The sequence below is a fragment of the Lissotriton vulgaris genome, chromosome 8, assembly GCF_964263255.1.
Source record: "Lissotriton vulgaris chromosome 8, aLisVul1.2, whole genome shotgun sequence".
Taxonomy (NCBI): domain Eukaryota; kingdom Metazoa; phylum Chordata; class Amphibia; order Caudata; family Salamandridae; genus Lissotriton; species Lissotriton vulgaris.
The window spans coordinates 1,152,883,929-1,152,910,483 of NC_141696.1; the positions used below are offsets into that span (position 1 = coordinate 1,152,883,929).

Genomic DNA, 26,555 nt, shown 5'->3' on the forward strand with positions numbered 1-26,555 from the left:
AAACCCCCCCAGAAGTCAGCGTGTGGCACAGGGACTGCAGGTCAGGCTTGAGCAGTGTTGTAGGGTGATCTGACATGGGGTCACCCTTGCCTTGGCAGGGAGCATGGTTCTCGGTGAGGGCTCTTTGGCTTCTCCTCTCTTAGCCCTGCTGCACTTGGTAGAATATAGACTATATGTTACTACCTGTGGTTACGAACAGCCTCCAGAGCCTATGGGAGTTTTGTGGAGCACAGCCAGTCACGGGGGAAAGTAACTGCAACCCTTCGCCACCAAAGGTAGCACAGCCCCGACCCCAGCTTCATGGCCTCCGTTAAGCAGATAATAATGTGTTAGAGCAGCTATCGGTGGTTGCAGAACCCAGCCGCATGGTGCAGTCAAGCAAGTCAAGTAGGACAGTGGCAGCCTGGAATGCCTCATATGGGGTTCCTGAGGCGAGCGGTAGGCAGGGGCACCGGAAAAGAATATCCGGGGCACCGTTAGCTAGGTTGTATAGTATTTTGTGGATCAGGTGAGGAAGAGCTCCGCTTTACGTGGCCATCTGGACAGCACCTAGCCATGCTCCTTGTAGTCTATATATTAACACATCCTTACTCCAAGGTATATATAGGTAGCACCATTTTACAAGTACAAGGAGGAATCTACAACATCTTAGTACAATAATAAATAGTGACTCTAGTTACCCAGTGACCAGGCAGGTTCAGAAGTTACATAATGGAGAAGAGAAGTTAATGAGATACAGTGTGATTGATCATGTGAGTAGAACGGCCAGAGGAGGAGACAGAGATAAAGTATTTCAACAACTAGCATTTTCTAAATGGATTCCAATACACCCCAAGGGCCGAATATAGGTGAAGAAAGTGCATGTTCATCTGAAAATTATTTAGCCTTGTTAAAATGTTGCAGTATGGCTTTACAGTTTTAATATGTTTTTCAGAATAACTTCCTTGGAGGTTTGTATTTTGTATTCCAGAAAATGACTGGGCCTAAAAATTAGATAACAATTGGAAGAATATTGATAATTAAGAGAAACAATTTGAAGCGTACAGAGAGTGCCAAATCAACCGTTGGACATTGATTAACTAATGGGAGCCTACTAGGGCAGAATAACCAATTATTTTTAAGTATGTAATGCTATGCACACACTGATATTAATCGATTTGTGGTGCACTGATTGACATAGAAGAGCCCACTAGGATGCTATGAACAGTTAAATATTTCCGAAAACTGCCATTGAAAATTGGAGTAGTTAAGTGAAAAAGATCACTAGTCTGTTTATGGTAGTGGTGGTGATACATTGATTGGCATCCCTTGAAAAGTTCTGAAACAATGTACTCTTGTGTAGTCTAAGATGGCACCTAGTGTGTATCCCTAGGAGGTGTGCTTTTAAGTGTTCTATTTCTGTTGTTTTACACGTTGTATATAAAGAGAAACTAATATGGCGGCCGGCGTTGTGATCAAGGCTTGTTAAGGAGAAATGGGTTGACGCTTTCCAAATATATACATTATTTCATATACTTATATAGATATTTAATGTCTACTTTTACAAACATATATATATATATATATATACATTATAGATATAATTATTTGTTTTACATATACAGAGAAAGACATACAGAGACACACAGTGAAAAACAAGTTAACACCAACCTCTTAAGCTTCATATAGCTTTCGCTAGCAGCAGCCCTGCACTCAGCCCGCTGTACAACGATCCCCTCCATAGCGAGCTTATCTTTAAAAGAAAGAAAAACAGACACTTTTAAAATTTACAAATGTTTCTTTCACTATTCATGAAATGTGAGAAACACAATTCGAATAAATGCCCTGACCTCAATGTACTATGTAAATAGTTAGAAAGGCTCAAGGCACTAGATGCCACATAATATTTCCTTTATTGAAAGACTTTCTACTCTATTCATTTTCACCTAAATTGGAATCTTTCTTTAACGTGGACTGTCATGACAACACCCTAATAACGTATTTAAATGAAGTTTTTTATGTACCGATATGCAAGACTAATGTAAACAAAAATTATGAAATGGGATACTTAAAATGAAACATTTTAACCCCTTGCATGCAGCCGCGATACTGCGCCTGTACGGCAAAATCGCAAGTGGGCGGGTTTATGATGGCCCGCAGCAGTCATCAGCACACGAGTGCCGTAGTGTATGACGGCTGAGGGCCGTCATCAGCATGCAAGGGGTTCAAAGAAGTAAAAATAGAGTAAATGGGAAAAGGTGTTCACATTATGTAGCAAACACAGAAATGTGGGTCCTATTTCCTCTCCATTCAACATTTGAGAGCACTGCGATCTTCATAGTGGTATCAAGAGGTGTAAACAAACGATGGACAACATAGCGAAAACTCCATACGATATTACAAACGTTGTGGTCATCTTCAGTCGGACACTCTGCTTGAATAGCATATAGGAGGTACATGATCAAGACAAGTCTGCTTGCAATGTAGGATCTGATCTGCAATTCAAGCAGCTCAACACAGTTCAGACAGGCACTCCATGTTGCGTCTAGTCCTTTGCATCCCTACCAAAGTAAGCAAACTGTTCAAAAGCCAAGGCCTGGACCACAGCAAGTGTATCTGTAAAAAGTAGAGCAATGCTTACAGGCCAAGCGTGGAGTAAAAAGTCTTGTGATTGAGTGAATGTCAAGTTAATCTACCCGAGTATGGACCATATGTCTGGTTTTTATGTGCCGACACATGCAAACAAGTGTGTGCAAATGCGGTTTGCACAATATTTAGGTTTGCACATTATTTAGGCTTTTAATCATTTTTATAAATTGTATTAGAAATCCTGAATTAAATACCTTGAATTAGCCATTAGCTACAGTGTGGATTAAATATGGAACAATAAGTATTATTACAAGCTACTGCGGTTATGAGAGGGACCCCTAAATTGCATCCGAAGTATGGATATATGTGTTTATCACTTTTCTCTGAAGTTGATCTGGAGCGTCTCGATCCTCATCCGAACCCGATGGCGGAAAAAAACAATCTAAGGATGGAGCCGATGCCCATGCGCACTACCAACCAAGGGAGGAGTCACCAAGATACAAAAGACTCTCCAAGAGAAAAACAAAGCGCAATCATCCGAGCCCAACACCAGATGGCGATCTATTCATAATGTACCATCTGCAGCCCATATGCCTCGAACATATGTGTTTAACTAATAGGTTTGGTCGGTATGGACAATTTGCAGAATATTTGATCCTTTTCAGCTGTTGTTTGGCCTCCTCTGTTAGGCATCTGTAGCTTTCAGACAATGTAGAATTGCTGGGCAGGACTCTTTCATAGACTTACTATGACCAAAAACTGGACCTCCATTTTCAAGTGCTGGTCTAAAATAAATGCTATACTTTTCTCTTGCTAGGCAAAAAATAAACATTGCAAAGGAATCAAACATATTAAGTAATGTATATATAAATATAAAGATTTCGCTCTGCTCTTTTTACATGAGCTCGTTGATTATGGGCACCCTAGCATGCTTGTGCTAGCAAAAAGACAGTTTCCCTTTCGGTTCTCAAAGTCATGGCTTTGCTTTACAATATTTTTGGCCATGGATATTTTCTTTTTCATAGCTAAACCCGTCCAGCATTGTGTGTTTGAAACGGTTTTTCGCATGACTTGCTGCAACTGTTTTTATTAAAGAGTGAATTTTATTTCCGTTCAAGATTGATATATTGGAAGGGTTTTTATACTCCGTACTCTATCTTCCATGATCCGTCCCTTTTTTTGGCTGACTGATTACACTTTGATAGCACCATAACATGGCAAGTGGGAACCCAGGCGCGAGACTTACTCTCACTGTGAACAAGAAATAAGGTACAAACAGAAACTCAAACATGTTCTGATTGGGCAGGCTGAACTGTAGTAGGTTCTAACACGGTACGGTTCCAGAAGATCCAAGAAACGTATCATTATGCAGCAGTCGCCACTTCTAAAACATTACCACTTAGTTCAACAATCCAAAAAAGTGTTTTTCCTCTTCAGGGGAGTGCACATTGTGGATCGAGTACTTATGGTGTCTGCTTGTTTGTTCTATGTCTAGAGTGCTACTCTTTAAGTACTGCTGGCATTATAGTTGTTTTGGACACTTTCAAAAACAGTATTTTGCATTCTGAATTTGGTGGTACTTGGACTCTTAATTCCCTCTTGGTAGGCTTAGTTCCAGGAGTAGTCCTTCTGATTAATCCATCAATGTTTATTTTTGCATTCAGATTCCGGCCTTTAATGGCCTCTGGACATTCATCAATGTTCGGTTCACCTTTTTGATTGACATGAAAAGGCAGCAGCATCTTATTTATGTCCACATGGTTCTTACGGCATCGTTTCAAGGAGTTGGTGTTAGAGAAGCTGCTTGCGAGGTTCTACAGAGAGCAAGGGGCACAGTGGTTCAGAGGGCAGGCAGGGGATTCTTTTTAGCTTGTGAGGGTGTGTTCTTTGTTCAGTGTATTATAAAGTTGCTATGCTGGGCAAAGCAGCCCTGGCTGGATTGGTGCTTTGATATCCACAATCTCCAGGTCAGTAGTACCGCTGGTTACCTCAGCTGCTTTAGGTTGTTTTGCAAAATTTCTGGCACGATTTCCATTAGGATGCATCTACCCCTTGATCTTATTGGTTCCTAGGACTTTCTTCTCTCCATTGTGAACACTTTGAAACTCTACTCTTCACTTTATAACACAGGATCACCGTCTCAGTTTCCTATATGATCGCCAAGAGACTTACAGTAATAACTGCTTCATAAACAATTTTTAACATTAGGTGGTTTCAACTTTTATGACTTATGTTGATAACTGGCCTGGATGCATGTGACCCTGGTTGACAAGACTCCACAAGTGGTTGTTTGGCTGTAGTTTTTGGCTCTCTCTGTCCTGGAGGTTGAATTACAACAAGATTGCTTGTGCATTAAGGACCCTACTGCTGCTAGTTTGGGCCTTCTGCCTTGGTTTGCCACCCTCTAGCCATGCTGTACTTCAATGTGTGTGCAGCATTGTGATCCTTAAATAAGGGCTTGAGGTCACAATCTTCTATGTACAGAAATTTGATGGTTCATTACTGATCATTGTTTCACAATTATTTAGTGCTTCCTACAAGAGTCACGAATTATAAAGAATTCATATGTGATTGCCGGATGATGATTTGACTGTTATATATTTACAGTGATTAAGAATATACTGCATGTTGTTTTACTAAATCCATCAGTCATTTGAAGCAACAGATATAAATGTTCAGGAAAGCATGGGCAGTTAGGAATGGAGATACAGTTCCACGAATAGTTTATTGGTATGTCATAACACTGGCTTAAATACCTGCAGCTATAAAGCATACAAAATGTATAAAGAAATAAGCCATATGGTACAGACAGAGAACAGGAAATCCAAGGCTACCCTCAGAAATTGACACCTTTAGCTTTGTAAGCCAAGGAGGGGTTGTCTTTTCACCCTTGCAAAACTCAGCCTACTTTTTGATTTTCAAAATAAATGTAGTTGACGAAAAATAAGCAGCAAAATGCACATTTTAAGGAGTGATGAGCCCAAAAAACAGAGTGGCATAGGATTCCTTTGTTCCAGCAGATTACATTTTGTAACAAAGGGGTATAAGTAAGTGAGTATATATGCACTGCACCTTCAGAAAATGGGACATTCAAATATCTATTTGAGTGCTTATCATAAAGCTAGCCCAGATGCAAAGGGACGACTGATATAGGAGAGGTGAACAGCATAATATCAGATTTACTTTGGTTAACTTTCCAACCATTGAAAACTTTACACTGTTGTATCATATCAAAGATTTCCTGTCTAATGAAAGGATAAGACTTCAAAAAACAACTATATCTTCTACATAGTGTTTAGCAAACAAAATCTGTTTCATAGGTGATGACTGTTTTTTAGAAACCGGTATTGAAGCTGCAAGAGGTTTGATGAATAAAGAAAATAAGATCAGTGACATTGGAAAGTCTAATCGGCTTCTCTTGGTCAGTGAGATTTTACTTAGTACAGTTTGTTAACGATATTAGTCTTAGAGCTATCATAGAATGACATCGGTCAATTAACCTCACGGGTTGGTTAGAAGAACTGAAAAACTAAGGATGGGTATCAGATCACAAGGTTGAAAGATTTTTAGTATCCAATAAAATAACAACTATATGGACTTTTAATTAATCTCTGAACAATATGGCGTTTAGGGGGCCAGTTAGTGCCCCAGTATAGATGCTGTACGATCTTTAAGGATTAAACTAAATGAAGGATTTAACAGCCAGATGACCAAAATTCTGACCCATATTTTATAATCTGTATGTAATAATTTTATTAGACAAAAAAATCCAGTCTATAAAGATGACTTATTTGTTTTAAGAAAACTGTTCCCATTGCGGTGTGAAGGTTGAATAATCCCACCTCCAGTATACTGTTAAATAATATTGTCAATATGGATGTTAATAGAGTTGAGAATGCTTTATACTACCTAACTGGAGAGGCATTTTCTAGACAAGCCTTAACAGCTGTCAATTTAATACTTGCTTTGGATACCTCAGCTCCAGTAACTAGTTAACTGTTCTTGGAATGCTTACTTTAAGCGGGGTAACTGGCATATTGACAAAAAAAATTTCCTCCAACGAAATCTCCAAGGAATCGGTTTGAGAAATGCCTTTGCGACATTCCTTGAAAACTTAGTTAATCCTGCCCTTATCATAAGTCACAGAACCTGTGGCAGGACCATTACTTCTATTTATAAGGTTGCATGCCTGTTGAGACAGAACAACATGCTCCAGGAATCTTAATGCTGGAAACAAAATGTCTGAGAGCAGAAGGTGCAGCTTCTAATTCATCACTGGAATCTAAAGAATATAAAAATGATGTTTAAATATTGCTTTTCAACCTTCAACACGGCTTGTTGCAGATGTTGTCAGTACTGTTTTATACTTTTCAGGCTAGATGAAAAAGAAATGATTTGTTAAAATGAACTCCACAAGCAGGCTCTTCTCAGTAGAGCCAAGTTGTCTTGGAAAAATATTTGGATCAAATTACACATCTGGTGGAGGAATTGTTAAATTTAATAAACTACTGTCAAACTTCCAAACTGGTTTTCTATTACCTTGTGCATGTGATGACCTCTGCACATTCTTACAAGTAATAAACTCCTCCGTCTTGGAACAGGTCCCTTCTACTCATGGATATGCTTTTATTATTACTATTACATTAAAGGTTTTTCCTGAGCACCAACAAGAAAAGTCTTGTGTCAGAGGAATCTTCTCTCAGCAGCTACTAAGCTCAATAATAACAGAGGTGCCAACAGAGTTGGGATTTTCTAGGGAGAGCTGAACTTCTGCCCTGACCATCAGATGAGTTTTAAGCCACATCAAAATACTAAAATCTCTTGGTCGCATTGAATGACTTGTAATTGATGGTGGATTTTGCAGTCCTAGTTCTCTTTGACCTAACAGCAGATCTCAGCACCATCAATCACCCCATCATCGCTCAGTTGTATACATCTAGGCTATGGTGCCTAGTTTTTACCAACTTTAATAGCAGGTTGTTCTCAGGCAGGAGCGGGTCCAGAGGCCAGCTCCCCTGCTGCCAGCTCCACTGCTGCCAGCTTGTGCTCACCCTTGAGCTCTGCCCCACTACAATTGTGATCAGCTGTATTTCTCTCGTTGCAACACTTTGGCTCCTTCTTACCTGCTGTAAACTTTCGACCACCTACTACCAATCCTGCTGTAACCCTTCTTCTTCCCACTGCATAGTGTGCCGTAACACTCGTTATTCCCACTGTTTACCCGAAATAAAACACGTTTTTCCCACTGCTCATCTCTGTTTATCGCTTCGTTTTTCTCCCAGTAACTGTACTGATCTTTGTTTTGTGGCTTTCTTTCAGCGGAAAGTTTGGGATTCACTCAACGTTGTGATATCCCCTAGGGGATGATTGTTGCACTTAATAAATAAATAAAATAAAATAAATAAGTTGAGGGTAACATAAGGATCGTCTTCATTTCCCTTCCTATTCAACTAATAATTGTGGGCTGTCATGTAACGTGCCATGAATATATCCTCTTTCTGTCTCCCAATGCAAAGACATCCCGATCATCCTCAGAAACAGGGTGATCAGTTAGCTGGCATAGAGCCAGAGAAGGGAGCGGTCCATTTGCACAGTGATTTCAACAATGGATTTTGGATCTCTGGATCTGGATGAGTGGCCCATGCCTCAGTTAAACTCGGGCACAACAAATGGTCAAGGGGAGGGCACACTGGCCAAATGAAATGGGCTTTTCACTGCTTCTCACCCAGGTCTTAAAATCCTTTGTTTAAAAATTAGATGTCAATCTCTCTATCCACCTAGATTACTGGAGCCATTTTCAATTTATTTTTTTAAAGCTGAAACTACTGAAAAAGATTTTTGTAAGCCTCACACTTAACAGACGGGTTATTGCGACTTTGGCGGCTCCCAAGCACGAAAAATACAACGGATCCACTAACGTTACTTTGTGTTTGATATTGTATTACCTCCTCTAAGAAAAGATTTGTTCAATTAAAATGCTAGTTCCTCTCTCAGAATCATTTTGGTATACACAAGCTGTGGTAGTACAATGTCACTGCATGTGGATTTTAATGAATCTACCCATGCTAGTGTACACACTTTGGTTAAATTAAATCGCATCATAGGTCTTATGAGTAACTACCTACTCGATATATGGGAGGAAACTGACTAGACATGCCACTCCCCCAATACACGAGTATCTTCTTCTGTGAGCATATTTTATACGTAGTACAGAGTCCCAATAGTGACTGTAGCTATGGTTCAGCCACACTTTTCACTGAAAACTAATTTTTTAGAGTCTTAATAACTTTTGCGAAACTGGCTGTAGTTCAGAATGGTAAGATTCATTGAATATGGGCACGAAACAAAGAGTTACCATGCAGTTTCCAACTTTGGCCATGTAAGAAATTCTCCTCTTTGCTACAGCAAGAACGGATGACCAGTATTTGAAAAATCCTCCGGGTGGGCATCAAAGAGTTATAAATTAAACATATCTTGGCTGTTAAATCCTCCAACTGTCCTCGACCCGATGTTTGAGGACAGCTTGAAATCCAATTCAAAAGCTAAAGAAAAGCCATGGGACAAGGCAGCTTCATTCCCACAGTTCATTACGGGTCTGAAAACCCAATGTTGGGTTGGCATACGTAAAGGCTTAGATTGGTTGGCCAAAAGAAAAAAAATTGTCTTGCAGCCACTATTACAGGGTGCAGGCTTGGTCTTGCGTCCTACAAAAACAATTTATTAAAGGGGGCACAGTGAGCGTGCCAAGGCACATGGGTGGTGATCCAGCGAGAACCCACCTCAAGTTCAATTTAGAAATAAATCAAAAATGTTTTTATTGTGGTGTTTACTAACTCCGTGAAGGGGTATCAGAACCCCATTAATGGGTTCCTCATCCTGGAATTCTTAACCCGAGTTTGAGGAGCCAGATTCGAAATCTCACGAGTCCTCGAACAAACTGCCTGTATCAGTCTATTTTGAGAGCTAAGAAAAACCTTAATGGTCTAAATGCAATCAAGGTGCATTGTTAGCCTTGGAAGTGCTAGCAGCTGTTTTGAAAATCAATCTCTATCCATTGTTTAACAAACTATCTGGGCCCATTGTAACCTCTTTCTGACTAGCAGCAGATTCGACTATCTGGGAGCATAAACATTAACGGCTGTTTAATCAACGGTCTGTGAATGAAAGCTGAACATTCTATAGGCAATTAAGGCGGTCTTACTAGTAGAATTCGGATTCTTATTAACAGAATGTGATTTTTAAGAGAAAAAGGGCCTTTTATCTCACATCCTGAGTTTTTAACTAAATAAGTTTCTCTTCTTTTACCTACAAACAGTATAATCAACTATTTCATTAGTGTTTTTAATAACCCTTTCCCTGTATGAAACAAAAGCATAGTTTTCATATTATTTGCACTTAAATCACTGTGATATAAACAATACCTAAAGGGTAACGTGTAATGAACATATCTATACACACACACACACATATACATATATATATATACATATATATAAACATATACACTATATATATATATATATATATATATATATATATATATATACACACATATACAGTATATATATATATATATTATATATATATATATGTATACATATGTATATATACATATACACATATATTCACACATATATACATACACACGCATACACACATACACGCGCACCCACACACTGAAAACAAGCATTGGCATAGCCAATAGGTCTCGCCTTTGGGGCCTTATAAGTGTTTAGCCATGCCACAGGATATTGTGCTGCATACCTAAACACTTATAAGGTCCCAAAGGCGAGACCTATTGGCTATGCCATTGCTAGTTTATATAGTTGGTACGTGCCCGAAGGTATTGGAGGCTTTACATGAGCACCAGTTACGTTACACAAGGACACGTTCATTTTTGGTAGGCACAGGGAGATTAAGTGATTTGCCCAGAACCAAAGGATGTTGAGTTGGTATCAGACTTGATCCTGGTTCCCCAGCTCCAAGGTCCTCAGCCCTGGCCTTTCCACCACATCCTCTCCGCTATCCTCTGTAATTTGTAGATTTAGTTGACCATCAGTCTCGCTTGGAGAGTCATCCTACATTTCTCTAGACCCAAGTAAGTATAGGTGATGTGGTAAGTAGGTTAAGTATTTTCCTTAAAGTGATGTTTCATTTAAGTGGGAAAGGAAAGCTAAACTAACAAACTAGTCCCTGTGAGTGCGACCCTCATCATCGTTTTTTCCTGCTAAATCATCAACAAAGAGTGCTTGGGTTTTGTGGCCCTCCACTTAGCCCATAAGACTGTTGAATTGTGGTCTGTCATGTTTTACATTTCAGTAGATTTCTGTACAGGAGATGTGTCTTCTGCCCTTCCACACGACTGTTATTGATGCATGTCAGAGTCTTCACAATCCCTATTGGGACTCTCTTGTGCTTTATTGTGGCTATTTAGTACGTGAGAGCTACAAGTGTCCCTGTAGCCCAACTTTTTATTGTTCTTCAGTGCCTTGCCTCTGTGTCGCTCTTTGTCTGAATACCACTGTTCCATAGACCTCTCTTTCCCCATCCTTGTTTTCTCAATCAACAAAAGTGATTCTCTCTGTTATTCCCTATTCCACCACTGTCTGCTCCCCAAATCCCTGTGCAACTCCCTGTCCCTTCAACTCCCTGTTCTTTTGGCTCTCGTGTCTATGGTACCCGTCCACTGTGTCTCTGAGTCTCTAAATTGCTATTTGCTATGATTATTTACCGAATTCATTATTACTGGAGTCCATTCTTGAGAAGGAGACGCATCTTGCAGATACATATAGGCATGGTCAGATCATACCAAATGGTGGCTTAGGAACCAGGTGGGTTGAGGAAATGGGACATTCACCTATCTAGGCACCCACGATGTAAAAGTGTCCCTTTTCCCTAAGATCGAGGACTGTGCCAATGTCAGGATACACTGCATGCTAGTGATTATGCTCCATAATTGAAGGGCTTTGGATCACTGTGCTTCCTTTGTGTCTACTCTATGGCTATTTCTTTCTTTCTGTTTTCCGAGGTCTTGTTTACCACTTCTTTGTCTTCCTAAACTTGCATCAGCACAACCTCATGTTTTCCCCAAAATTGCAACTGAAGTGATTTCAATAACATTCAAGTGCCTTTCTGCATCTTCAGCTCTTTCTGAAGCTTCCCATGTGATACATCAGGAGCTCTCTCGGCATGCACATTTTGGAGTCCTTTGAATGCCTATCTGTTAGTCTGATTCACCTCATCCTCTGGGTAATTATAGGCAATACTTATATCATCTTGTGAATTATTTTTTAGATGTTTTATACAAAGCCATCCATCTGCATCCATCTGTTTGCTCCCGTTGCAGTGTTTTATTTCCCCACAGAACCTCCATCCCGAATCAATAGAAAGCGATGAGCCTCCTTCCCAGAGGCTTCTTTGCAGAATAGATCCAAGATTCCTTTTCTATCCCGTTTGCATTCTTTACTGTCGAATTCTCCATTGAGCTGCTCATGACTTTCCTGCTCAAATATATCAACTGCCTACGCGCTTTCCACATGTACTTGTCTCACCTAACCTTGTACCACAGTCTCAAGAATGACCTATATCTTATGATTGACACTGGCCTTAACTGCAGCACAGCTGAAACGATTTTGTGTGTTTTTGTGACAAAGAAGTGGTGTGGCACGGAGTGAGTGACCTAGTAGAGAATGCTTTAGAGTCATGTGGTGTAGCTTGGAAAGGTGTGGTATCTATAGCATTGAAGAATGTAACAAAGTGAGTGTAGTAGGTCCGATGGAGGTGGGCATTTATGACAGGATGAGGTTTAACAGTAGCATGTTGTAGCTTGTGCTAAGTTATGGTATTATGGTATGTATGTGAGAAATGAAATGGTGTGGTGGTAATGGTTGTATGGTGAGAAAGCATGTGATTTGGTGAACGATGTTGTATGGTAGGATGGTGTTTTTTAATTGGTGTTGAAGAAACCGGTGAGGTATACTGTTATCTGATTTGATGTAATATTTGTAAAACGTTGTATTGGTGATTAGTGTATACTGTATGGAGAGTATTAACTGTATGGATAATTATGGTATAATATATTAGAGAGGTGAATAAGTATGGTGAGGTATTGTATCTTGGAGCTGTGGGTTGTGGGTATATGATTTAATTTGAAGTGATGTGTTTGGTGGGAATTTATTGTAGAGTAATGTTGTGTAATGTTTTAGAGTGATTTGTTATGGAGCTCTACAATGTATTTTGTTGCATTAAGTCATGTAGGTCAGGTGGTATGCAGTGGGACGTTGTTTAGTGTAATCTTGTGTGGCAAGGGAATATGTTGTGAGTTGAGAATGATGTGGGACGGTGTGTGGCACAATGTGGTGGTGGTATGCAGTCAAATCAAATTCCTGGTTTGGAGCGTTGTGGAATGGAGTCTGCTGCACTGTGATGTGGTGAGGGTTCTGAGGTGATAGGCTAGTCTGGGGTGTTTTTCTGTGATATGCTGTGGAGTGTTAAGTTATATTGAGCTTTATGTAGTCATGTAGGTGGCATGCTGTTTAATTTTCTAGATTTTTGCCTGATGTGACTTTAGTATATGATGTGTCGAAATGTTATTCAGTTGTATGGTATTTAGATATGTGGATCGCACATTTTTGGAATGTTGTCTTACACTTTTTATCATTTATTTCATTTGGACAGTGTGATCTGGAGTGTTGATCAGTGTAACTTGTGTGATAATATACGGCAAAGTGAGAAAATGGAAATATGATTGATGTGAAGGGTATGGTGCAATGTGATAAAGTGGATTGTTTTGAGATGGGAGTATTGTAAAACGTGGCATCTTGCTTTGAAGAGCCATTCTGTCTTGGCGAGAAGCTGGTAATACGCGGTATACCTGCATTACTGATCAACCCAGGAGGGCCGGAATTTGCGCACATTTCTTCTGCCTGCTTCAGAGCTTTCTAGTGATGGTGGACAGAGTGCCTGACAAGGACACCTCCCAACAATGGTGAGTATGGGGTGTTACATCACCCACAGCGCTGCATAAGAGCTGCATGCATTTTCAGTGGGGAGGCTTACGTCTGCGCTAGGCCTCACACACACTTGGCATGTGAGGGTGGAACAGTACCGTGTTACGCGTCCAAGCGTGGCTGAGCACGCAGCGCTGGGATGTGCAGGGGTGCTTGTTATGGCAGTGGCTTATCGGCGAGCTTTCCTGCTCTGGTTACTCATTAGCAAATGGACGCAGCTCCCTGATTGGTTCTGATAGGAATCCATTGATGTTCAACACGAAACCGTAATGTTGTTCCCAAGAGAAGAGACCTGTGTTATTAGTGGAGGAATATTGGCAATGGAACTTCTAAGTAATGAGAAAATTGTACCTAATGGCACTCTATGCTGAACAAGCACATTAACAGATGTAATATAAAACAAGTGACAATATCAACAGATGTGAACAAGCGCGGCAGGCTGGCGGCAACAGGGGAAGTCGGGCTGGCGGCAGCAGGGGGGAGGCGGGCTGGCAGCAGCAGGGGGGAGGCGGGCTGGCGGCAGCAGGGGGGAGGCGGGCTGGCGGCAGCAGGGGGGAGGCGGGCTGGCGGCAGCAGGGGGGAGGCGGGCTGGCACCAGTAGGGGGAGGCGTGCATGCGCCAGTAGGGGGAGGCGTGGATGCGCCTCGCGCGCAGCAGTGGGGAGGCTGCGTGATTCCCCTCTGAGAGCGATAATTGCTACCATATGGCGGCGTTCGCTCCCGCAAGTGAATCGCCAGACGTGCACGCCCCTGCCATTGAAGGCAATTGAACTCATGCACATTTTTGGCTGAAAAGCCAAAGCAATAGCTAAGGTCTTTTTGCGTATGCAGCGCACACGCGCTTCATAGGGGAGACCTAAAAACAAAGGTATTTTATAGTTGTGAAGCATCTATTACAACAAAACTTTTTTAATGCATGCTATTACAATGCATGCCATCACAAAGCAAGTGCCATCACAACGTAAGTGCCATCACAACGCATGTCATTACAACGCATATGCTTTATCACACATGCCTTTACAACGAATCTTGTTGTAAAGGCATGAATGGAAAAGGCATATGTGTTTTACATGTACGTATAAGGTAAGTACATAGGGCTTAGGGTGGGTTTGGATTTTTGGATCGGAAGGGTAATTTTAGGGTTTAGGGTGCGTGTGGGTTTTTGGGTGGGAAGGTTAATTTTAGTGTTTAGGGTGGGCTTGGGTTTTTGGGAGGGAAGGATAATTTTAGGGTTTGGAGTGGGTTAGGGTTTTTGGGTGGAAAAGGCAATTTTAGGGTAGGTTTGGCTTTTGGGTGGGAAGGGTAATTTTAGGGTTTAGGGTGAGTTTGGCTTTTTGGGTTGGAAGGGGAATTTTATGGTGGGTTTGGGGTTTTGGTTGGGAAGGGCAATTTTAAGGTTTAGGGTGAGTTTGGGTTTTTGAGTCAGTAGGCCAATTTTAGAGTTTAGGGTGGGTTTGGGTCTTGGGTGGGAAGGGTCATTTTAGGGTGGGATTGGCTTTTAGGGTGAGGGTAATTGTAGGGTGGGCTTAGGTTTTTGGGTGGATGGGCAATTTTAGTGTTTAGGGGGCATGGGGGCTTAAAATACCTATATTTTAAAAAATAAAACATATATATATATATATATATATATATATATATATATAACTGGGTACAGCAGGCAACACAATGAGTTATATAAAATCATGAACAAACATTGGCCTTTAGTTACCCGTGATTCGATCATTGGAACGACCCTACCCAAAAAAGTTTCCCTTACATTCAGCAAGGCGCCCTCACTTCGGGATAAAATAGTTGACACTAGTCCAGAGTCATTCAACAAAACGTCTTAGTGGCAACATAATAAAGGATTTTACCGCTGTAAGACCTGTCAGGCGTGCGTCCATGGGGAAAAAACACTAAAACATACATGGACGGTTTCACTGACCATCCTCATCCCATCACACAGGTTTTGACCTGTAAAACCGAATTTGCGGTTTATGTTCTCCAATGCCCCTGCCTACTGAGATATGTGGGCAGAACAAAGCATGCTGTACATAAGCGCATTTTACAGCATTTGCGTGCGATCACCAACGGTGATAACACATACCCAGTGGCCCGACACTTCAGGGAGACCCACCAGAGCAATAACAGCTTGCTGAAGTACTGGGTGATTGATTCAGTGCTAGCCAGCAGAAGGGGTGGAGACAGGGAGAGCAAGTTGAGGAGGCTTGAGACTAAATATATCCTTTTGCTCAACACCAAGAGTCCGGGGGGATTGAATGTAACGGAGGACCTTTATACATGCTTACCTTGATTAAGTTCATACTAACACACTGTTGATATGTCATCCAGAGTATTCCTGTATTTTTAGCCCGGCTTGGAGACATATGATGTAGCATATGGAATACAAGTTCTTGGTTTTGAATCTGACATTAATCTGTACTTGCTGCTATTTGATTATGAATTTGGTTTTAACATTTGATGGGTATGGCTGGATATAGGTAGACTAAACGGGTCCTTGTTCCCTGATAGTCTCGTATACCCAACCCACTATGCAATCAATTCACGGTGATAACTATATTTAACGTAGTGACATGAGATAGAAAGTACTTGGAAACAGAGGGTCCTCAATAATCTAACTGCTTTGTTCGAATTTTATCATCATTTTATCTATATAGGACTGAATATTTGATTCTGTTATGACTTTTTAACCATATTTTAAAATATTTGTGGTTATTGATTTGTATGAATTTAGATGTACAGTATACAGTATTCCAGAGAGAGAATCCTTTAGTAGGATGGGTTCCCCTTGAGCTGATAGCAGCAAACATTTGCACTATTTTGCGGTATTTTGCACATTGCGAGTTTTGCACTATTTGCTAGTTGTTGCACATTCAAATTTGCACTATTGCAGGTTTTGCACATATGAAAACGACATGCACTTGCACTTTATTGTAGAACAGCTTGCTGTGAATACTGTATTATTAACTTGGGTATTTTACCGATATCAGACAATACAAGTCCTATTGTTTTAGAGAGAAAAGTGATGATATATATACTTTGTTTGATTACCTCTGTTTGAATTGATGGTGTTTTTGGGCAGCAATCTGGTATTTTACCGTAATTCTATGTCCCAAACCATGGTCTTTATTTTTTGCAACCTGCATCTTAAAAACCTGCCAGTATGTTTTCTATGTCCACTATGATGTAACACTACCCTCTCATGTGACGAATATCATCCAATCACTGGCAGTATAAAATGGTGTTTCTTTAAGTTGAACATTGTCATGTGAACAAGGCTCTTGCGAGGCGAAACGTCATGAGACTTCTACTGCACCTGAAATAAAATTTGGAGCACTACAACTGGTCCGTGTCTGTTGGCCTTCTTCCTGGCTGGAGTTGGTCCAGAGCGCGAGAAAAGTGACGGTGTGTTTGAGATATATTGAGAGATATACATATATATATATATATATATATATATATATATATATATATATATATATATATCTATATATATATATATATTAGCAGCCCGTCCCGACGTTGTCCGGGGACGGCCGATGTTCAGTGTGGCCTTTACTTTTTGTTTGCGTAGTAATGTGTGTTTAATTCATCCGCAGGTTTTCATTGAGCCACACCTAATTTTGTTTTGTTGTCCTTGTTGAGAGTGTTCCCCCTGTGAGCGAATGTTGTTGTTTCCCAACTGTTGTAATTTGCTCCGCAAGTGTTACAGTGGTCGCTCAGATGTTTTGGGCTGAAATTGCTTGTTTGTGAAAGGGGCTTTCCTTGTTTACGTTTTTGATCCCTTTGCTAATTTTTTTTTGTTGTTTTTATCGGCGCAAGTACTGGCAGTGTTCCACTGATAACGCAGAGTGTTTGAAATTCGAAAGTGTTTGTGTACGTTTCAAATTTTGTCCGCAGCATACGTAATTATTCGGAGCCTTGTGAGTAAAGTCTCGTTCATTTTCCGTCGATTGGCTTTCTTGTACAAGAAATGGGCGCCTATTTGTTTACGTTCCTCCCTCTGTGACAACGTTGTCATTTGTCAAATGGTTAAACATTTGTTATATTTTTGTATCGCAACTCGTGTGTGTGTTAATCATTGTGTGTCATGATTGGTGGGCTGTGCGAAGCAACACGAATGGTAGGCGGCCCTTTTTGTAAGCCTGCCCCCTTTGGCACTGTATTATTATGGAAGGCGCGCCCTTTTTTGGATGTCATCCCACGAAGGCGTTAATGTTTGAAGGGTAATGCCGACAAATGTGCGAATGTCGAGGCGAGTGATAGGCGGCCCTTTGCAAATGCGCGGGATGCACAGTTAAGTGTGTGCCTTGCACAATGAAATCATTGAAATCGCATTTGTGCTATGCACATTGAAGTGTGTGGTGAAGTGTGTGCCTTGCACAGTGAAATCAGTGAAATCGTTTGGCATATGTTTATTGTTTGTACTTTGGGCCATGCCCAACGCCCACATCTTTTGTTTGACACGCCCCTCTAAACGCCCACATCTTTTCTTTGACACGCCCACGCTAATGCCCACAAGGGACTACTTTCCCACTTTTGGCATTTTTGCTTTTTTAATGTATATGGTGTCCACATCTATAGCCTATGTCCTTCTTCTACATCTCCCCTTTCAAATGGTGTATTGGGTGTAGTGTCTAGTGATTGGTGCAGTACTTTTTGAGTTTACCTGGCTCAAAGGTTTGTGTTCTCTCTTTATAATAGTAGTAAAGATATATATATGGTGTGAACAAGAGTACGCTAGTACTCGAAACGTTGCATTTTTGAAAGGCATTGAATAAAACAACTTGCCCGGATAACGTGGGGTCTGCCTCTTCTTTCGCCGCTCAGTTGTGGAGGTTTGAAGATTTCTATATATATATATATATATAGACTACAACAAGGTTTGATCCCAGAGGAAAAAAAGGGTGGTCACACCAGGAAGCTTCGTTTCAGTAGTCTTTAATGAATTAAAACAAGCAGCTTGTGGCTTAAGTCCGACATGTTTCGTTCCACCTGGAACTTTTTCAAGGTAAGCCTCGCTCTTGCATCACCCCACAGTCCGATGTTCAAAGTCATTTTGTTTGCCCCCAATGGCATTCATTTATGGAATCACTTCCTGTTAAAATGCATTATGGGACTTGTGGTCGTGCTCTGATCCCAGACCTTTTGGTGCACAGTCCGAGTTCTTTAAAGGTCGTTTTATTTTATTCCGTGTCTCCCTCGGTGTTGTCTTCCCAATTAGTTGTTTTCTGACACTAGAGGTCGGACTGTGATTCAAAGAGTCTGTTGAATATTTAAAAACCCTCCAGTGGGTCGAGCGCTACGCTGCTGTTCTAGCGGTGCTTGCTTCAGAGTACATCAATTGAATGACGAGCTTCCGCGGGTCAGCCTGCATGGAGACTGACACTGAACCAATACCGAGATCCAGTCCTCGGTGGCACCCATCTCCCTTTCTTCGGTTTTCCCGAGTTACAGCAAGATGGTTCAGGGCGGGAGATAGCTGGCGCTCTTGTGGCGGTGTGAGACCTTCGGCTGAACCACGCCGATACATATTACAACAAGGCTTGATCCCAGAGGAAAAAAACGGTGGTCACACCAGGAAGCTTCGTTTCAGTAGTCTTTAATGAATTAAAACAAGCAGCTTGTGGCTTAAGTCCGACATGTTTCGTTCCACCTGGAACTTTTTTAAGGTAAGCCTCGCTCTTGCATCACCCCACAGTCCGATGTTCAAAGTCATTTTGTTTGCCTCCAAAGTAATAGTAGTATAGATATATATATATATATATGGTGTGAACAATAGTACGCTAGTACTCGAAACGTTGAATTTTTGAAAGGCATTGAATAAAACAACTTGCCCGGATAACGTGGGGTCTGCCTCTTCTTTCGCCGCTCAGTTGTGGAGGTTATAAGTATGTGTGTATATATATATATATATATATATATTACCTACTGGCGGTCGCCAGTAGGTATATATAGTTAGGATTTTTTCTCTATGGGATTTTTGAAAATTCTATGTCTAATAACTTTGGCGTTTGTGGACGGAATTGGCTGACATTTTCAGGAAAATGGAACATTTTGTTTCTGAGCAGCCCCTGACAATTTGGGGGGGTTTCATCAAGGGGGGGCCGAGAAAAAAGGGGGGTCCCAAAACACATTTTTCCCATGTTAATTTCCATAGGGCGGTTGGCCTCACTTTTAGCTCGAACGGCTGAATGGATTTGCACGAAACTTGGCAAAATTGTAGGGACTGTTAGCCTGATGTGCCTTTGCTAGGTCTCAATATATGTGCTCCAGTGGATTTTGAGTAATTTAGGTTCAAAAAAATATATATATCTGGGCGGAGCCTAACCACACATCTGATCTGATTGGCTGTCAGCACTTCATCCAAGAAGTGTTGGCAGCCATCTTGGGACCAATATACATGATAGCACCTCATTAAAAAGCATTGTAGTTAATAGAGGGTTTTAGGACTTTAGTTACATTATAAATCATTTGTTGATGGTACCATACTCGTTTTAGGAATTGTGGTGGGTTCTAAGGTGATTTTACCATGTGAAAAAAACTTCTGCTGTGATATCATGAATATTGTTTGAAAGAAAACTAATATCTCATGATTTTCCCACAGTGGTTTGGAAGGGGATCTATAAGCTAAACTGAAAGCATATTTTCTGTAAATTCACATTATCTTTCTCAGTCATGTGAAAATGAAGTCTGACATTCTCAGTAAAACATGTACATCCAACAAGGACAGAGACTGTCAGTTGATTCCTTTGTGTTCTACTGCAGCCTCCTAGAGTGTTCTAAAGAACAACTAGAGCGCTAACAGTCCTACTTATTACAAAGGTATGGCACACCTGAAGCCATCTTGATTGGAATAAAGTGGTAACTCTTAAAACATTTAATTTAAAAAGAAACAACATGAAGGGGTATATTTTGCCATAGAAAGTATGATTAGTGCTGCAGAATGAAAAATTAGGGCACATTTTGAGTGACTTCTCAAATCCTTTTCTATTTCATTAAAACATTCTGACATGCAGTCTCCCAAAATGGCCACCAGAGACAAAAGAGCCCAAATGTAGCCCAAATATCACCCAGATGTAGCCCAAGTATAGCCCAATGACAGAATGTCCCAGAGTGTTCTAAAGAACAACTAGAGCGCTAACAGTCCTACTTATTACAAAGGTATGGCACACCTGAAGCCATCTTGATTGGAATAAAGTGGTAACTCTTAAAACATTTAATTTAAAAAGAAACAACATGAGGGGGTATATTTTGCCATAGAAAGTATGATTAGTGCTGCAGAATGAAAAATTAGGGCACATTTTGAGTGACTTCTCAAATCCTTTTCTATTTCATTAAAACATTCTGACATGCAGTCTCCCAAAATGGCCACCAGAGACAAAAGAGCCCAAATGTAGCCCAAATATCACCCAGATGTAGCCCAAGTATAGCCCAATGACAGAATGTCCCAGAGTGTTCTAAAGAACAACTAGAGCGCTAACAGTCCTACTTATTACAAAGGTATAGCACACCTGGAGCCATCGTGATGGGAATAAAGTGGTAACTCTTAAGACATTTAATTTAAAAAGGAACAAAATGAGGGGGTATATTATGCAATAGAAGGTATTATTAGTGCTGCAGAAAGAAAAATTAGGGCACATTTTGAGTGACTTTTCAAATCCTCTTCTATTTCATTAAAAAATTCTGACATGCAGTCTCCCAAAATGGCCACCAGAGACAAAAGAGCCCAAATGTAGCCCAAATATCACCCAGATGTAGCCCAAGTATAGCCCAATGACAGAATGTCCCAGAGTGTTCTAAAGAACAACTAGAGCGCTAACAGTCCTACTTATTACAAAGGTATGGCACACCTGAAGCCATCTTGATTGGAATAAAGTGGTAACTCTTAAAACATTTAATTTAAAAAGGAACAAAATGAGGGGGTATATTTTGCCATATGAATTATGATTAGTGCTGCAGAAAGAAAAATTAGGGCACATTTTGAGTGACTTCTCAAACCCTCTTCAATTTCATTAAAAAATTCTGACATAGTCTCGCAAGATGGCCACCAGAGACAAAAGAGCCTAAATGTAGCCCAAATATCACCCAGATGTACCCCAAGTATAGCCCAATGACAGAATGTCCCAGAGTGTTCTAAAGAACAACTAGAGCGCTAACAGTCTTACTTATGACAAAAGTATGGCACACCAGAAGCCATCTTGATTGGAATGAAGTGGTAAGTCTGAAAACACTCAATTTAAAAAGGAACAACATGAGGGGGTTAATTTTGCCATAGAAAGTATGATTAGTGCTTCAGAAAGAAAAATTAGGGATCATTTTGAGTGACTTCTTAAATCCTCTTCTATTTCATTAAAAAAATTCTGACATGCAGACTGAAACATGCACTTTGAATACCAGCAGCAGACGTCCCTGGTGAGCAGTAGCTTTACTACAGTGATCTAATGTGCAACTAGAGTGCTAACATTCAGAATTTATGGCAAATGTGTGACACATCTGAATGCCTTCTTGATGGAACCAAAGTAAACAAGCATTGAAAATGCAATAGATCTCGCCCTCATTTAAGTTAAAGCCATTCTGTTTGTAATGAGGTGGCTTTTGAGCTTTGCTTTTATTAGTGTTTTTTCAACTTTCATGTAAATAACGCACCGTTTTCATCAAATCGACTTTGCCCAAGCACACCCTTCCCTTCGGCCAACAAATCCCAAAAATTCGGCACACCTGCCGATCCACTCTCCCTACAGCTCACCCAAGCGCCGTCCCTCTAGCGCAACTGGAACATCCCAAATTCACCTTCTCCATGCGCACCAAAAACTCCCATTGAATAACATGACAATTCGCTACTCCGCACAAAAATTGCTCTTTAAAGCACTTCCACTGCTCCGATCCGCTTCAAACTTGGCTGGACACTAGTTCCAGCGATTCCCTAACATCCCACCAAAAATCAGCTCAATCCATCCACTGGAACGGGGACGAATTTCAACCCGAATACGCGCCCCCCGCAAACACAAAAAAAAGCCATAAAACGGCCAAATCTCGACCAAAAACCGCCAAAATCCCTCAAAACCTTGCCAACACCAATACGCACGAAACTGAACCGGCCCCTCAGCCCTAGGCTCCGGGAACCCTACTTAATTGACCCAAAAGCCCTAAAAAAGCAACATAATACACATGAAAACGCCCTAACAACCCTAAAATGCATATAAGTATATGTATGCATGCATTTATGTTTGTATTTATATGTAGATATACAGATGATATATGTTTATATATGTATGTATATATATATATTCACTGAAAAAACCATAGGCTATAGACCGTATATAGTTAGGAATTAGCATTTACAAAACCTTAAAAATTCACTGAAAAAACCGTAGGTTATAGACCATATATAGGGGCCGATTAGGATGGAGGATTTTCCGCCTCCTCCGGGCCGGCGGAAGCCACCTCCGGCCCGGAGGAGGCGGAAAATCCTCTGCGGACTCACCAAAGACCCACCGCCGCATTACGATGGCTGGTGGGTCTTGGTTTCTGTCCGCTGCTTTTCCGCCGCGGTCGGATTACAACCGCGGTGGAAAAGCTCTCATTTGGCTGGCAGTGTCTATCAGACACCGCCGGCCAAATTAGGAAGCATTTGAAAACATGCTTTTCCGCGGCGGTTTTTCCGCCGTGGAAAAGCATGTGTACTTTTGATTTTGGGGGCCCGTTGCGGGCCCCCAGGGTGTTGGCGGGTGGGGGGTGCACATGGGGGGTACCTATGGTACCCCCCAGCATTTACATGCACAATGCGGCAGGCACCGCGCGGTGCCTGCCGCTTTGTGCATGTAAATGTTACACATGCACTTTTAACATTGCGGCCGGTGCTGCTTGAAGCAGCACCCGCCGCAATGTTAAATACCCAGGATGTGACCGCCAGGGTGGCGGTCACATCCTAATCGCACATGAGGGAACGCCGCAGCCCATGCGGACGTTCCCTCATACTCTGGGGTCGCGGACGGACTCAAGTCCGTCCGCGATCCTAATCGACCCCTTAGTTAGGAATTAGCATTTACAAAACCTTGAAAATTCACTGAAAAAACCATAGGTTATAGACCATATATAGTTAGGAATTCGCATTTACAAAACCTTATTTTACTCACACAAAACCATTGAAATTCCATATATAGTTAGTTGCACTAACTATATATCGCGCACCCGCAATCCACTGCTGATGATGTCACATATTACATCATTCATGACATGGTCAGTGACATCACTGATGACATCACTGATGACATCTCAAATGACATCACTGATGACATCACTGATGACAACATCCAGTGACTGTATGTTTCTGTAAAGTTAAAATATGTCTTACATATTGAAGAATGAGTGGATGTATAAGTGTCTGGATGAAGGATTTAGTAGGTGCATGACTGACTGTATGAGTGAGTGATTAAATGTGTCTCACTGAGTGCATGGGTTAGTGACTAAACTGTCTTAATTTGTGCATCATTATGTCTGTTGTTCTGTAAACTGTTGCATGTGTTGATAAGTAGCTATATGAGTAACTATATGGGTTATTGATTGGTTGCCCAAGTATTTGTATGGGATACTGAGTGTGTGTGTGGGTGGCTGGGAGGTGTATGACTCTGTGCATAGATGTGTGAGCAGTTGATTCACTAGATGTATGGTTTCAAAAGTGCATGTGGAAACAGCTGTATGGGCGGTTGACTGTGTGCATGAGTGTATTGGTGAGTGAATGGATATCTCAGTGCTACATGTCAAAGTAAGTACATATGTAAAACACAGTACATGTGAGAGTTGACATATATAAATAACTGTGCATAAGAGCCAGTGAATGTGTGAGTGGCTGTATGGATCATTGTGAACTTGTATCAGGGATTGTATAAGAGAGTTAATATGTGTTAGTATATGTTTGAATAAGTAAAGTTTGTATAACTGTATAGTTGAGGAAATGGAGGTGTGATTGATTCTTTGATTGACTGACTAGGTGTGTGAGTAACTCCATGGATAAGTGACAGTCTGTGAGTGTCTGTTTACACTGATTGTATCTAAGGTTATATTAGAGTCTGAAGAGGTTCATCGTATTATCACATGAATGATATCATCAGTGATGTGATCAGTAATGTCAAATGAGATGTCATCAGTGATGTCATCAGTGATGTCATCAGTGATGTCATTTGAGATGTCATCAGTGATGTCATTTGAGATGTCATCAGTGATGTCATCAGTGATGTCACTGACCATGTCATGAATGATGTAATATGTGACATCATCAGCAGTGGATTGCGGGTGCGCGATATATAGTTAGTGCAACTAACTATATATGGAATTTCAATGGTTTTGTGTGAGTAAAATAAGGTTTTGTAAATGCGAATTCCTAACTATATATGGTCTATAACCTATGGTTTTTTCAGTGAATATATATATATATATATATAAATTCCACCGCACAAAACGGCTCCAACCAGGACACGGACCACACGGCAGGTTCCAATTTAAAGTGCTTTATTTCTCCCTTCTTGGACAAACAAGACGCGTTTCGTCCGGTAACACCGGACTTGATCACATATACACATATATATATATATTTATTCTTATTCTTATTCTTATTCTTATTCTTATTCTTATTCTTATTCTCTCTCATTCTCTCTCATTCTCTCTCATTCTCTCTTATTCTTATTCTTTCTCATTCTCTCTCATTCTCTCTTATTCTTTCTCATTCTCTCTCATTCTCTCTTATTCTTATTCTTTCTCATTCTCTCTCATTCTCTCTTATTCTTATTCTCTCTCATTCTCTCTCATTCTCTCTCTCTCTCATTCTCTCTCATTCTCTCTCTCTCTCTCATTCTCTCTCATTCTCTCTCATTCTCTCTCATTCTCTCTCATTCTCTCTCATTCTCTCTTATTCTTATTCTCTCTCATCTCTCATTCTCTCTCATTCTCTCTCATTCTCTCTCATTCTCTCTCATTCTCTCTCATTCTCTCTCATTCTCTCTCATTCTTATCTCTCTCATTCTCTCTCATTCTCTCTCATTCTCTCTCATTCTCTCCTCGATTCTCCTCTCATTCTCTCTCATTCTCTCTCATTCTCTCTTATTCTTATTCTCTCTCATTCTCTCTTATTCTTATTCTCTCTCATTCTCTCTTATTCTCTCTCATTCTCTCTCTCTCTCTCTCATTCTCTCTCTCTCTCTCTCTCTCATTCTCTCTCTCTCTCTCTCTCATTCTCTCTTATTCTTATTCTCTCTCATTCTCTCTCATTCTCTCTCATTCTCTCTTATTCTTATTCTCTCTCATTCTCTCTTATTCTTATTCTCTCTCATTCTCTCTTATTCTTATTCTCTCTCATTCTCTCTTATTCTTATTCTCTCTCATTCTCTCTCATTCTCTCTCATTCTCTCTCATTCTCTCTTATTCTTATTCTCTCTCATTCTCTCTCATTCTCTCTTATTCTTATTCTCTCTCATTCTCTCTTATTCTTATTCTCTCTCATTCTCTCTTATTCTTATTCTCTCTCATTCTCTCTTATTCTTATTCTCTCTCATTCTCTCTCATTCTCTCTTATTCTTATTCTCTCTCATTCTCTCTTATTCTTATTCTCTCTCATTCTCTCTTATTCTTATTCTCTCTCATTCTCTCTTATTCTTATTCTCTCTCTTATTCTTATTCTCTCTCATTCTCTCTTATTCTTATTCTCTCTCATTCTCTCTCATTCTCTCTTATTCTTATTCTCTCTCATTCTCTCTCATTCTCTCTTATTCTTATTCTCTCTCATTCTCTCTCATTCTCTCTTATTCTTATTCTCTCTCATTCTCTCTCATTCTCTCTCATTCTCTCTTATTCTTATTCTCTCTCATTCTCTCTCATTCTCTCTTATTCTTATTCTCTCTCTCTCTCTCATTCTCTCTCATTCTCTCTCTCTCTCTCATTCTCTCTCATTCTCTCTCTCTCTCTCATTCTCTCTCATTCTCTC

The 26,555-nt window shown here is 40.6% G+C and overlaps 1 protein-coding gene across 1 annotated transcript in view; it reads right to left on the reverse strand.

Annotated features, from left to right (window-relative positions):
• The window catches only part of GTF2F2 (general transcription factor IIF subunit 2), a 933,714-nt gene that overhangs the window by 315,104 nt on the left and 592,055 nt on the right, over nt 1-26,555 (reverse strand). The window contains exon 6 of the mRNA XM_086935014.1: nt 1,651-1,732. Within this exon, the coding sequence (XP_086791140.1) occupies nt 1,651-1,732 (82 nt within the window). The remainder of the gene's footprint in view (nt 1-1,650; nt 1,733-26,555) is intronic.